Here is a 15,544-nt window from a genome sequence, read left to right on the forward strand (position 1 = left end):
TTGCGTAACAGAATTTCTCTCTCTCTCTCGCTCTCTCGGGACAAGATTATTCCTTGCTTACCCTTTTCACGTTGCTTCTTCCATTCCTATCATACTTGTACTCGTTTAATTAGGGCGAAGTTTCTCTTGATGTAACGCGAGAAGCGAAGGAGTGGAGGAGGTCAACATCCACTTAACATCTTCCTTATGACGTCTGGCTCTTGCGTCGTCTTTATTTTGTTGTTTTGCAGTAGAGTACGTATTACCGTGGTGACGAATCCTCAGGGGACATGTTATTGTTGCTTCTTCATTGTACTTCGAAAATAATTTGTACTAAGTGTAGGGACATTTTGAAATCTTATTGAATAAGTACATGTACGGTATATATATTTTCCGTTTTTTTTTTTACAGTATCAATACATTTGTTATATGAATTAAAATAGCGAGAAATGTACATATATGATGATGTGAAAAGGTTAGCATAGGTCAAAGGGTGGGTCAGTGCCTTAATCAAGAGTTCTTGAGGTGCATTGACTCCTTGGTTAAGATATTTTTAATCGTAACTCTAGACTACCATATTTCATCACTCATAACACCCTGCTTCGTTACGTTTTTGTGTATTTTTCGAATGGTTCATGTGTGAATGCATACATTGTTTGTTAAACAGGTTGCCAAAACGTCGCTGTTGTAATGTTATACCTACCTGCTCAGTCTTAGGAATCCTTCTGTTCATTGATTATCAATTAATATGGTCGGAGAGAGAATGTTAGAAATGACTTGTAAATATGGAATGATTTGTGATTGAAATTCATTCTCTCTCTCTCTCTCTCTCTCTCTCTCTCTCTCTCTCTCTCTCTCTCTCTCTCTCTCTCTCTCTCAGATGATGATGGTTTAGTGTCGTCTCTCCGTCAAGAAAGGACCCAAAGAGAGGTGTTTTTAAAGTTATTCGTAGATTATTTGGTGAGGTCACAGCGTGTTTCCTGGCGTTCAACTCACTAACTTAAGGAAGCATCATCAGACCACATACTTGTAGTTGACCCCCGGTATTGGCGAGGGATGCTTACCACAACCCCCACGAATAGCTAAAATCTGTTAATACTTGACACCCTTCTGAGAACGCTTATAACTGCCTAGTTTGATAGTTCAAACACCAAAAACCCCTCTAAAAATGCTTATACCTGAGTATTTTAAATGTTTTATCACAAAAAATGCATTCAGTCCCGAAAATTGTATGAAAAAACTGTAATTAGTGAATATTTCTCTATGAAAAATACTGCGAAAGGCGAATTTTCCATGAAAAATGTGTGTATACATTCCACAGAAAAATCCGCGAATAGGTGAAGCCGCGAATCTGGAACTGCAAATAGGCGAGTGCCCACTGTATTGATCACGTTCATTTACCTCAGCCTCACACTTTTCCGCAATAGGTTGTGCTTTAGTGTAGAGAGAAATGAAGAGAGAGATTCTCTGATAGGATGATCGGCGAACAATTTTCGTGAGTTTGGTTTTAAAACATTTTTCCAACTGTAATGTGATTATTTGGTGGGATCATTGTGTAAGTGGGAGTTTTTCAATAATAGTCGAGCATGAAAACATGCTTATAGGTCTGCCAGAATCCCCCAGTGTTAAACTTGTCAGAGGATTGTGGATCAATCTCTTGCTTGCAAACATTTGTCACCTTTTCAATACTCAGAAGAATTTTGGGTTAAAAGATGGCTTTTTTAACGCAGTTTGACAATTGAATCACTGTTTAAAGTGGAGGCTTTGAAGTCCCATCTGTCGTCAATGCATAAAAAATTATATGTATGTGTGTGTGTATATATATTAGATATTAGTTATTAATCTTCTTAGCTGTGAGACAGATATATGAATCTAAAGGTTCTTTCTTTATAGTTACACCATTTGTGGCATACTGTAGTCATGGCCTCATGTATGTTGAGGGTGTTTGTTCATGTAGTATACATAGTCATGACTTGTCTTGTGCAGTTTTACCTTGTGTCTTTACTAAAAGATGGCTCTGGCCAGATTTTTTTTTATATTTATATATTTATATATATATATATATATATATATAATATATATATATATATATATATATATATATATATATATATATATATATATATATATATATATATATACCTTGTGTCTTTATATATATTTTTTTATTATATATATATATATATATATATATATATATATATATATATATTGTGTCTTTACTAAAAGATATATATATATATATTTTTTATTATATATATATATATATATATTATATATATATATATATATATATATAATATATATTTATAGATATAGATATAGATAGATATTGATATAGATATATATAATATAGATATATATAATATAGATATATAGATATAGATATAGATAGATATTGATATAGATATATATAATATAGATATATATATATAGATGGATATATATAGATATATAGATATATATAGATATATATATATATATATATATATATATATATATATATATATATATATATATATATATATATATATATATATATATATATATATATATATATATATATATATATATATATATATATATATATATAAGTATATCTTAGTTTTACCAGATCACTTAACTGATTAAAAGCTCTCCTAGGGCTGGCCCGAAGGATTAGACTTATTTAACGCGGCTAAGAGCCAATTGGTTACTTAGCAACGGGACCTACAGCTTATTGTGGGATCCGAACCACATTATAGTGAGAAATGAATTTCTATCACCAGAAATAAATTCCCCTAACTTTTCATTAGCCGGCTGCAGAGTCGAACTCGGGCCTAACGAGTGCAAGGCCACAACTCCACTGACTCACCCAAGGAAGAGCTAAAATAGAGAGATATATATATATATATATATATATATATATATATATATATATATATATATAGTATAGATATAGATAGATATATAGATATATAATATATACACACACACACAGTATATCAGCTTGTATTTCAACATGGGCCCTTTCCCCTAACAGAAGTTGGCTTCCAAAGGAGGAAAAAATATCACTGCCACTTCTGAGTCTTGGATGAATCTCTTGTGCAGGAAACTTCCACAACACTACCAGCTTCATCCATCTACTCAGAATGCTCATCAGCAGCCTGCCAAACCACATACATGCACTTTAGCACTCACTTTTTTCTTGGATGACCCTCATCTTTTACAGTATATGCTATGTTTAACCAACCTTTATAGTCTCAATATTATTGTTATAAATCATGTGCAAGTTGCTAGTTATGGGAACATCTTAGTTTACATACCAGTGAAAATTAATATAACATAACTTTTTATTTTAAAATGTAATTTTCACTATCACACTTCAGGCTTTGTGAAATGATTCTTTTACCATGGCATCATGACCTGTTCATTTTGCTTGTGTGGTACTTTTGTATGATTTTGATGTACTTCTCTTCTTTTGTGAAGAAACCTCTGCAGTTTCAAAGTTTTTTTATTTTTGTGTTTTATATTTAATACTGTTGAACAATCATTTGCGCTTAAAGGAAACCTTTTCCCTAGTATTTTATCACAGTGAAACATACATGTGTATAGTTTTGTTATTTTCAAGGTGTACTGTCTTTATCATTATCATCATTGTTGCCTTCCTCACCGTGTGGTGTGAAGGTCTTACATGAAATTCCACAAATCCTGTCTTGCACAAATCTCACCCCATCATCAGCCTCCTGCCTCATAGGTTTCATCGAAGTAGGTTTGGGTGTTCCAACTCTGTGGATGGTGTAAAAGACAGGTCCATACCATCTCAATCTCCTTTTCATTGTATCTTATCTACATATGTGACTTCCCTGTTACTAAGCAACCCACCATCTGATGCCAGATATTCTTCTTAAAGCTTTATTCTCCGAGCTACAAAATCTTTTATGTATTGTTCCATTGTCATACCATGATTCATGCCCTTATACCAGTACAGATCATCTACACTGTGCAATCTCACTTTCATACGCAGTGTCTATCTATTTGCAGCCTGCTCATTGTTGGGTTAAGTTTTTACAAAAGATACAATGTAAGGCTTAATAAACTGAAACTAAGGAAGGATCTGTTTTGAAGGTTTTATTAACTTCTATGAACATTTGTAAGATACAACCATTAGTAATAGTTATTTTGTTTCGGCTTTGAATTTTTTTGTATGTTATAGAAATTTTGCATGGTCTGTATGACTTATTTATTTTGAAGAACTATAATGAAAATCTTACTATACAGTTTTTATTGTGAAGTTTGAATATCTTAAAACATTTTATGATCCAGTCAAGAGTGACATTTGATATTGGTCACATTATATAGTCACTTGGATTCAGTTCACAGAATGATTGCAGGGTCAGATTGGAGTGTCATTTTTAAAAGAACTCTCATTTTTTATGCAGGTGACTGCTCAAGATGAGTGAGGTGGAGCAACAGAAGCAGCAGCAGCCTCCTCCTCCCATGAACGGTGCAGCTACACAGGAGGAGGAGGTACGGCTAATGACAGAGGAAGAACTTGAACGAGAAAAAATGAGGCCCCCAGACATCGACCAAGACATGAAGGTTAGTTGTACAGTATGTAGTAGATTACTCTTAATTGGAAATTATATTTATTTTGGGAAATTTCTCATCCTCAAAATGTATAGAAAAATTATGGTGTCCATTTGTGAAATTGTGAATGTTACTTTTGCAGTTCTGTGTACAGTATACAAGTTTACAAAAGCATTGTGTCTAAATCAAGTGTGAACTGAAGTAGTTGATGTGTTTTGGCTGAATATTACATGTATCGTCACCAAATGCCTAGGTTAGTGTAAAAGTGCTGGTAGAGAATCACTCATTATAAGAAACTTTATGTAAAACTTTTTCTTTCTCTTGAAAATAGTTTGTTCAGAGGGGTCGAACAGGTTTTCATTCATTGAATAACAATGCATGTAGAAGGGCCATGGCAAGAATGGATCAAGTACCCTGTGAACTAAGTAACATTATAGCAATGAGGGGTTTACAGTGTAGTGGCATGTTGTTAATTTCATCCAGTTTCTTCTTGTGATGGATGTATGTGAAATGCAGGCATAATCCTTGCAATAGATAACTTCTGTGAGTGAATGAGAGTTACTTGTACTAATTATTTTACAGTGACAGTACTTGAGCTTCAAGTTGACTTTTAACTCTTGCCTTTCAAATGTATTGGAAATAAATCTAGGTTTAAATTAAGTACATATATTTTAATTCCCTACTGACAAAGTTTAGGGTGTAGGTAGTATAGTTTTTCTCCTCTTGCTGTATGCTTGTTGGACTTACCTTGTCATCAGAACTCCTACAGGATTGAAGGGATTTCATTCAAGCTTGGTACAGAAGTATTTATAGACGTGGTTTGATGCACAGTCCCTCTGTCCCTTGGTGTTGTGTCACATTTTCTTTTTCATTGCAACTTCTAAACAGATGGAGAGATTTCAGGCAGACAGGGTGAAGGTAGGCAATCAGGGGAAATGGTACAAAAATAGAGTCATACAAAATGTACATGAAGGAAGATAGTCTGCATGTTCATAAGCTTCTTTGTCATACTTTTTGCAACTCCTCCCATGCAGTCGTACAAATTTCTGTCAAACTTTCGATAAAGGTAGACCATCTCGCATAGATATGTTTCAAGACATTGTCAGGCTAGCTATTTTGTCGTTGCAGTTCGACACGTGTTAACCGCCATGAGGGGGTAGTGCCATCAGTGCGCCTCATGTGGTGCACTGTAGGGATTACTTAAGGTTCTCTGCAGCATCCCTTTGGCCCCATGCTGCAGCCCCCTTTCATTCGTTTTTACTGTAATTGTGTTCTTATATTTCTTCCATCTTACTGTCCTCCCTCTCCTAACAGTTTTTCATAGTGCAACTGCAAGGTTTTACTCCTGTACAACTTTTAAGACCATTTTTACTTTGTTTCCTTTCAGTGCTGAGTGACCTCACAGGTCTCAGCACTTGGCCTTTGACCTAAATTTTATATTCCAATTCTGACATGGTCAAGTTGTAGGGCAAGGTGGACAATCATGCAAAGGAGTGTATTATTAAGCAAAATATTTATCTCCATTAGTGTGTGTCTTATCTTTTCATCACAACAACACCTATGTGTTTGAAGAGACCTGAGTCAAACTTTGAATAAAAACCATTATGCATAGGTGTCCATGAGGGAAGATCATTCATCTGTTAACATGTCTGTCACACTTCATCTTGTTATCACAACTGCATCATGGTTGAAAGGGTGTCAGTCAAACTTGGCACAAAGGTAGTCCAATACATAAATATAGATAGATGTCCATGAAGGGAGATCATTCATCTGTTAGCATGTTGGCATGGTTACTTTATCATTACAATGGCTTCACGGTTGAAGAGATTTCAGTCAAGCTTGGTAAGAAGGTTTACCATCATGCAAGAACTGCATGGAAACAGGTAGTTCATTTCTGCCCAATTGTCCCTCCATCAGTGTGTCTTTCTTACCTTTTCATTGCAATTCTTACATAGTTGAAGGTACTGGATTTCATTGACACTTCATACAAAAGGTAGATGATGCTGGCTGCATTGATGTACACTCGGCAAGGAAAGTGAAGATACAGCTTTCATTAGATTTCGTTCATTGAATTTTAATTTTTTTCTTACAGAAAACACATAATCTCGGTAAATTTACTCTAGAATATGAAAATACAATGCAAATTATATCATATATGTTAAATCTGCAAAACAAAAACGCTCAAATACTTAAAAACACCATGCATGTCCGAAGTAATCAGAATTTCTCAGATGACTTCGTTCATAGAGATGTAAAAGATAGTGTATGGATATCTCGGTGTAGAACTGTTTATCAGAACAGCAATATTTACTCGTTTTCCGTTATGTACAGGCTTATTATTGCATCATCATACAAGGTAATGATAATTTCTTTAATTTTTACACATTCATATTTGTATTTCACGGTGTTTAAAGGTCAGCTGGAATTAATGGCAGTAAATGTTGTGACAGTTAGGGTAGGTTGACCAAATCTATTTAAATCCGCAAGAGCGTTCTCTATGATGTGCGGAGTATCGCCAGGTCTTGGCGGAAAACGCAAGTAACTGGATGTTTCTTGGCGTTGCCATAGTTTTCTCTCTCTCTCTCTCTCTCTCTCTCTCTCTCTCTCTCTCTCTCTCTCTCTCTCTCTCCATTGCTAAAACATACTATACAAATATAGTATCGCTCAACCTCTAAAAGAAAAATATAATGAAATGGGTAGCTCTACATATAGGCCTAGGCTTACACAACAGCAGCTCTCTCTCTCTCTCTCTCTCTCTCTCTCTCTCTCTCTCTCTCTCTCTCTCTCTCTCTCTCTCTCTCTCTCTCTCTCTTCATAACACTGCATTCGTTCCTTTATTGTTCCCCAAGTTTTTCGTTGGGCATTGCTCAAATTTAACTCGATTTCATTATGGAAGCTCACGTTTCCGATTATGCAAGCATTCCGTTCATTGTGGTGTCATAAATTCATTTGTGTAAGGTTAACTTGGTAGGTTACGTCGAAAAATGTTTATTTTGCTCAGAACTGTCGCTGCAAATTACAACTTGAACGAATACCGTAAAGCTTACTGCTGCTTTCAAGTATCAATGAATTCAGAACCGTAGAATGTGATTGAAAGTAATAGGATTAGGAGGTCAGGCAAAAAACAAACACAATAAGATTGAAGCTCCTCCCCCTTTCTAAAGTTGCCAGATGTCTCATTATTGAGCAATGTATGTCCGAAGATTTAAAAAAACTGTATCCTCACTTTCCTTGCCGAGTGTACATGAGGAGAAATAGTCTGCTTGACTGTGTCTGTAAAAGTGTCTGTCATGCTTACCTTTTCACTACAACTTATTGTTAAAAGGATTTTGGTCAAGCTTTGTATAAAAACAGAAGTAGATCATTACTGTATATGTAAGTGTGCATGGGAGGAGATACCTGTACAGTAGTTCATTGTCTGTGTATCATTGTATATGTCACACATGATTGATTGTATTTCAATAAGTCTAGTTACAAAGGTAGACCATCATGTATAGATGTGAATGCAGGGATGTCATCCATGTTTCTGCTCACGTATCTCTCCATCCTTGTATTTGTCATTGCAGCTTTTAACCACTTAAATGGATTCCAGACAAACCTGGTGCAATGTAGCGGCAGAGATTTGCATGATGACAAGGTTGCTGATCTTTAATTCATTAATAATCTGATGTTCTTATAGGGGATTTTGGTTGTGGTCTGTAGGGAATACTGTATATTGTTGTAGTAGTACAGTACTCCCAGAATGCTTGCCAGTCTAAAAACTTTTTTTTCTAAATTCCCATTAAACTCATGTACTATTGTATTATTCTTATGTTTGCTCTCTCGAAAATATGTGCACCTTAGTTTGTATAATATGCATCAGCATTTGCCTTAATATATTATGTACATTTCAGGAAATGGAAAGACGAAAACGAGTTGAAGCAATAATGAATTCAAATATATTCCGCGAAGAGTTGGAAAAGATTGTGGAGTCGCAGTTGACCGAAGGTTATTCTGGTTACCAGGCAATCCAGAATATTTCTGAAATGATGGGTATTCCTGCATCACGTATAAACATGTTCAGAGGTAAGAGCAATTAGGACTACCATACTTTTAATAATTATAAAAAAATAGTTACATCTTCTACTAAGATATCCTGTCAGGAGTAAGGTTTTTCAGTACTAATGATGCAGCTGAACCAGAAATAGTGAGTATTAACTCCTCTTCTTTTGTATCCAGCCTGTTAGTGTTGAGTAATATTATCCATTCAGTAAATGAAAATGGTAATAACTGATGCTTTTTGCTTTATTAAAGGACTGGTAGTCTGCTCTGGAGGTTAAGGCTAGTACATGGAGCAATAATTTCTGGTCCCATAGGGTGAAATGACCCAATATTGATAGATTGATTGTTGGGGCCTTTTGTTAATTTTTTCCACTTACAAACGTAATACTTTTCTTGATAACTTTTTACCTTTCATGATAAGTTTTCTCACATTCTTGGTGTTATTATGTATGAATTTGGTTCATCAGTATCTTGTCAGACAAATTTGATGATGACTCCAGCCTCCAGGCCTTGTGGTAAAAAAAAAAAAGTGACATGTAAAGATATTCTTGGTACTGCACTCACTGCTACAGTATAACTGTATTGTAAAGGCATATCCTTTTAGTTGTATTGGCTTTTTGATTTCGTAACCTCTGAGACAAGGAATTCATAATGCAGTGAAAGTAACATTACTGTATATACCTAAAAATATCCAGCAAAATTGTGAGCTGTTAAGCTTTGAGTCTTAAAAGGGGCTTAATTTAATTGCAATCTTTAATTCCAGGTACCCAAAGTTTAATCCCTATCAACGACATAAGAGGAATGGAGGGCCTAGGATATGCTAAAGGAGAAAAACTACTTCGCTGTAAACTGGCATCTGTCTACAGACTTATTGATCTCCATGGATGGACTCAAAATATTTATAATCATGTCACTGTTAGTATATGTTTTTTGTCAGTTTCTGGTAATAGCATTTGATTTAAAAGATTTTTGTTTTAAAACAGATGTTTGGGATTACTATTATACAAATACATTTTGTCTTGTATTTCCTGCCTACAGGTTGTCATGTCATAAATTTGAACGGCAAATATTTTCACATTCATTTCTAAACCTTTTTGTGCTTGGTACAGTACCAACAAGATTTGACCACATTGTGACCATGAAGCACTTCCTTTTTACATTTTAATGCAATACACCATGTAGAAAAGATTTATATTTTTTTTTAACATTATAAATACAAGCATCAATTTTTGATAAAATTATGATTGGTTCTGTGTCTTTTTTTCATAAATTGTATGTTTATGTAAATACAGCATACTTTCCATTTTTCAATTTTTGGTTCATATTGAGTTATGGATATTTGTATGCTTTTGGTACAAATGCAATTAGAGAGCATATTTGAATGATAAGGATGCATGAAACTACATTTGCAATCAGACTTGTTCCAAAGGGAGATCATCATGCATAGATTTGTACGAAGGGAGACAGTTATGTATGCCTGTCAGTATTTCTCTGAAATCATTCAACAGAACTTCTTTGTGATTTAGTGACTCAGTCAAACTAGGTATACATAATAGACCATCATGCATAGATTTGCATAAAGGTAGATAATATGATGGTGTCAATCATTATTGCATTATCATTACAACTCCTCTGACACCAATAGATTTCACTAGATGCCTGAGTTAATTGTTGTTACTCACAGGAATGGCCCAAAGGTATGTCCTTAATGTGTTATCAATCTTTTTCAATGTGCTGGAACTCCTTGAAAATATAGTAATTGGATAAACTGAAACTTGGAAAATTGGACAAAATTTCTTTGAGGATTTGTTTCTTGTAAAAAATTGGACAATCACTGAAGGTATGATTGATCATAAGTTGTTGTGTATTCTCTGCATTGAGATATTAGGTCAGTTGGGTTTCATATTAAATACAAAATGTAGTTCAAAAGATGATTACCATTCAAACTGTACAAAGGTAGCCCATCATGTATGGATGTACACGAAGGGAGGTTGTCAATCTATCAATATCTGTCTTCCTCTCAGTTCTCGCTACATGGTTTAGCTTGAAGGGGTTTCAAACTTGGTAAAAATATAGAACATCATGTGTAAATGTATAGTAAATGAAGGTAACTTTAATGTCTGCCTGATTTCACTTGAGTATTTGGAATACTCTAGGTAGAAGTTGGTTGGCAGTCAGTAGGGAACATATATTGCTCTATCATTGCCGTAAGAATGAATGTTTTTATATTTAGTTTGCAGGTTCTTTGTCAGTGGTAAAATCTTAAAGATTTCAGTTTGATTGTACTGTAGGTAATTACCTTTGCTACTAAAGTTGGAAACATCTTATTTTTTCATAACAAGAAGTTCATAGCAGTCTGCCTAAAATATTGGTACATAGAATTTGATGAAATTTTAGATACAGTGAAGTTATAAATTTTTGGTGATTCTCATCTTTCTTTGCTGACAACATGGTTTATATATTTATAGAATATACCAGTGATTCCTTGGGAAATTTGTTCTTTAGTAAATTTGCTCTTTAATAACCAAAGATGTAGATTAGGTTACAGTTTTTAATTTTCTCTTGTTGAAAGTGCGACTATTCATTACAAGTAAGTGCAAGGGCAAATTTATATAAGTTGTTTTGATATAAAGAAAATCCTAATTATTATCATTTTTGTTTCAGGCCAGAATTAGTCAAGACACAGAACATTTTCTTCTGAATCCTTTTGGTTTGCTTTACCATGAAGTTACTGCATCATCGTTAGTTAAAGTTGACATGCAAGGGAATGTTGTTGATGGGGGCTCTACAAATTTTGGGGTGAACGTTGCAGGATTTATGCTGCACAGTGCCATCCATGCAGCAAGGCCTGATATTAGGTGCATCATACACTTGCATCATCCTGCTGTAGTAGCTGTAAGTACAAGAAATGTCAATTACCTGTTATGTCATTGTAAGTATTGTAATATGCTTGTTACTCTAGAATATGGAAATAAGTTTTGTTGTCAGTCATGAAAATGGAATTATTCAACTTGATTTATTGCAGGTTTCAGCTCTGAAGCAAGGTTTGTTGCCACTTTCCCAAGAGTCTCTCCTTGTTGGAGATATATCTTATCATGACTACCAGGGCATATTTGTTAACCCTGAGGAAAAAGAAAAATTAGCGCGAGATCTTGGTCCAATAAATAAGGTGAGTTTGTTGCCATAATAGTATTACTTTAGTTATGTATTTTAATATTTATTGAGAACTAAAAATTTTTAAAATTATTGGAGTGTAAAGTCATCACAATTGAAAAATTAATTTTTATTTTATTTTTTTCATACTATAGTCATTGTTTGTCACTTTCACAAGCTGTAGCTTGCCTGTACAGTATTTATAGAATTGTTATCAGTTCAGTCCTTCCTTATGTCTACATGTATATATTGTTAATTATTAAAATATATTTATATTGCTTTATTCTACAACTTTGATTCACTAAGAAACCAAGCAGTTAATATTTACGGGAAGAATAGGCAAGGTTGACAAATATCCAAATATGTGAAGATCTGAGCTTAGGACCAGGTAGTGCTTTGATGAGCTCACTTCCATCTCACTGTGTACACATCCTTTAGTACAGGTGTCGGCATTTACATAGATGGTGATGACAGTGAAAAAAAAAAAGTATACCTTAGTTTTACCAGACCACTGAGCTGATTAACAGCTCTCCTAGGGCTGTCCCAAAGGATTAGACTTATTTTACGTGGCTAAGAACCAATTGGTTACTTAGCAACGGGACCTACAGCTTATTGTGGAATCCGAACCACATTATAGCGAGAAATGAATTTCTATCACCAGAAATAAATTCCTCTAACTCTTCATCAGCCGGTCGCGGGAATTGAACTCTGGCCCATCGAGTGACAGTCTAAAGCTCAAGCGACTCGGCCAACAAAGGGCTAAATGACAGTGAGAAGATATAGTAAAAGGAATACAGTATAGTCAAAATGGATATAATTATCTGCAAAGGTAAATATATAATTGTGAAATTAACTTCCTCATAAGGCAAATTTTTAATAAAAATGATATAGTAAAGGAATACAGTATAGTCAAAAGGATACATACAATTGCCCCTCTGTTATGATGCCATCTTTTGCAGCCAAAAGGCAAAAGATACATGTAATACATGACATCTTCATTGAAAATGCCATATAATTATCTGCAAAGGTAAAATTATATAATTGTGAAATTAACTTCCTCATAAGGCAAATTTTTAATAAAAATGATATAGTAAAAGGAATACAGTATAGTCAAAAGGATACATACAATTGCCCCTCTGTTATGATGCCATCTTTTGTAGCCAAAAGGCAAAAGATACATGTAATACATGACATCTTCATTGAAAATGCCATATAAATATCTGCAAAGGTAAAATTATATAATAGTGAAATTAACTTCCTCATAAAGCAAATTTTTAATAAAAATATTTTCCATAGGAATCGATACTTTTTATGGCATAATTAGGCATCTTACTATGCCATAGCTTCTAGATTATAGGCCTTACATTTAAAAAAATTCATTCACAAAATTCATATTACAATAAGACAATCCTAGTATAATTGTAAATCTTAGTTTGTTATTAGAATATATACTAACAGACATAGCTGTTGTACAGCTTAATATGTAGAATTTTTTACAAGCTGGCAGGAATGCCATTATGGAGCAGTTTCCATAACAAAAAGCCGACAGTTAAATATAAAAGGTCGTTACATACAAACAGTGGCAAATGAGCAGAAATATAAAAGTAACACTTCAAAATTAAAATCTTTTCTTTTATCATAGATTTTGGTTTAAAGCTTCTTACTAATACCAATTTCAATATCTGGTAATGAACCTAATTATTATAAACTTCAAGGACACTAGGATATATAGTGACTCCTCTACACATGTGAGCATTGGGTTATTGAACCCCTTACATAGGTTGAAAATTTACATAGTCAAGAAAACCAATCAGAACCTCTTTAAGAAACACCTTCAGCCTTATTCTGACAGTCATATAAAAACATGAAAGAGGAAATGTGGTAGAGTATGCTATGCATAACTTTGATAATGTTTTATATATTAATGGTCTATGAATGATAGGCAAGTATATATTGGTTAAGCCTAGTCTGTTCGAATAGTAAGTAATAGGTAGTGTAATTAGCTTGGCTTAACAATCGAAACTTATACCAAAACAATCTTATAGTATAAATGTAAGAATATTATTACTGGTTTTGGTAAATATGTTTTCTTTACCAGTTGGTACTATATGGAAGTGCATATAAAAAATCTGGCAAAAGTAAATATTAAGGCAGCAGCGACAGCAAACCCCCGCATTCACTCTCACAATTCGCGGACTCTCATATTCACGGAAAATTCGCCCATTCGCGATATTTTTCATTGAGAAATATCCACCAATTACTGTATTTTCATATAATTTTCGTGACTAAATGCACTTTTTGTGATAAAACTATTGAAATACTCAGGTATAAGCACTTTTAGTTTTTTTTTCTGTTTGAACTATCAAAATGGGCAGTTCTAAGTGTTTTTAGAGGGGATTTAAGTATTTGCAGATTTTAGCTATTCTCGGGAGGGGGGGCGGCCGTGGTACGCATCCCTCGGGAATATCGGGGGTTTACTGTACAAAGTAAAATGAATTTGTTTGGAACATCAAGTGTATTTGTTATTTGTTTTTTTTAATAAATCCTTTAAACTATATTACCCACCTTTTTTAATTGTAAAACTGTAATACTAATACATACCAAAAATGAAATAATGCAGTGCTGTATGCATAAAGGTAAAAAACTATGAAAAATATTACCGTTTGGATCATCGTTAATTGTAGTATATGATACATTACTGATACAGGGAAATGTACCTCATAGTAAAAGTGCTAAATGGAAAAATCACAATTTTTACCAGAAGATATTAATAGAAATAGACACACAAAAACCAATGTAGGCCTACCACAAATTGCAAAGTTTAGAATAGAAGTTATACAAGGGAGAATATCATAGTGATAATATGTATTGAACATCCCCAGCAATACTCTCAAATAAAAAGTATAGAAAAATTCAAGAAAATAAGTGGGACATTTGTCAGATCATAAAGGCTTGTTATATTAAATAAGATATGGTATGTATTGATGGTTAATACTACAAGCTTTTAACTTATAAGATATGATAGGGTATAACATATTGGTATACTTTAAAATCTGTAACTAAGATATGATAGGGTATAACATATTGGTATACTTTAAAATCTGTAACAAATAAGAGGTAAAAGGACTACTGATCAACTACATCCAAGTAAGAGCACTTCCAGTGTTTCTACAAAAGTTTGGCACTAACTGTACGTTAGTATCTCTCTCTCTTAAGTAGTTTCAAGCTCTGTCAAATTAATTTAAAGAAAAGTATAGCCCTTTGGTTTAAATGCCCTTGCCCTTGTAACAGTTTGCATTAATAGGTATTTTTCCCATAAATTTTTGTTTTTGCTGATTTTGATAAATTAATTTTTTAATAGGTACTTTCAGAAGTAGTACATATATCTGAATTTGTGAATGTAGTGGAGTCTGTATAGAAGACATCAGATGTACATACAGTATATACTCAGATGAACAATAGTAGGATTATGTAAATTTTATTTAGGTTTTCCTCATTTGGAATGATTTAAAATATTGTATGCAACAAATCATAAGTGTGTTTACACAATGGTACACTACACTATATAAAGTATCTGCTCATCTTATAACAGGTCATGTTGCTTCGAAATCATGGTGTTGTGTGCTGTGGTGAAACAATTGAGGAAGCTTGGTACAATGCTTATCACACGGTCCTTGCTTGTGAGACACAAGTAAGTATTTTTTTGTTTTGTAGAGAAAATAGCAGATTTGTGGTTTCCCTTCTTCCAAATGTTTTATTTACTGGACCTTTGCACATTATTTTTTTCAGCACTTTGTAAAAA

At 33.7% G+C, this 15,544-nt stretch overlaps 1 protein-coding gene across 50 annotated transcripts in view; it reads left to right on the forward strand.

The window, feature by feature from the left end:
• Positions 1–15,544, forward strand: part of hts (adducin 1-like protein hts) — a 186,229-nt gene that overhangs the window by 114,413 nt on the left and 56,272 nt on the right. For all 50 annotated transcript variants that reach the window (XM_067083876.1, XM_067083875.1, XM_067083871.1 and 47 more), the window contains 6 exons: positions 4,401–4,560; positions 8,442–8,613; positions 9,353–9,504; positions 11,254–11,484; positions 11,615–11,758; positions 15,335–15,433. In XM_067083876.1, coding sequence (XP_066939977.1) covers positions 4,414–4,560; positions 8,442–8,613; positions 9,353–9,504; positions 11,254–11,484; positions 11,615–11,758; positions 15,335–15,433 — 945 coding nt within the window. In that variant the 5' untranslated portion in view covers positions 4,401–4,413. The remainder of the gene's footprint in view (positions 1–4,400; positions 4,561–8,441; positions 8,614–9,352; positions 9,505–11,253; positions 11,485–11,614; positions 11,759–15,334; positions 15,434–15,544) is intronic.

Source organism: Macrobrachium rosenbergii, chromosome 41 (assembly GCF_040412425.1).
Source record: "Macrobrachium rosenbergii isolate ZJJX-2024 chromosome 41, ASM4041242v1, whole genome shotgun sequence".
Taxonomy (NCBI): Eukaryota; Metazoa; Arthropoda; class Malacostraca; order Decapoda; family Palaemonidae; genus Macrobrachium; species Macrobrachium rosenbergii.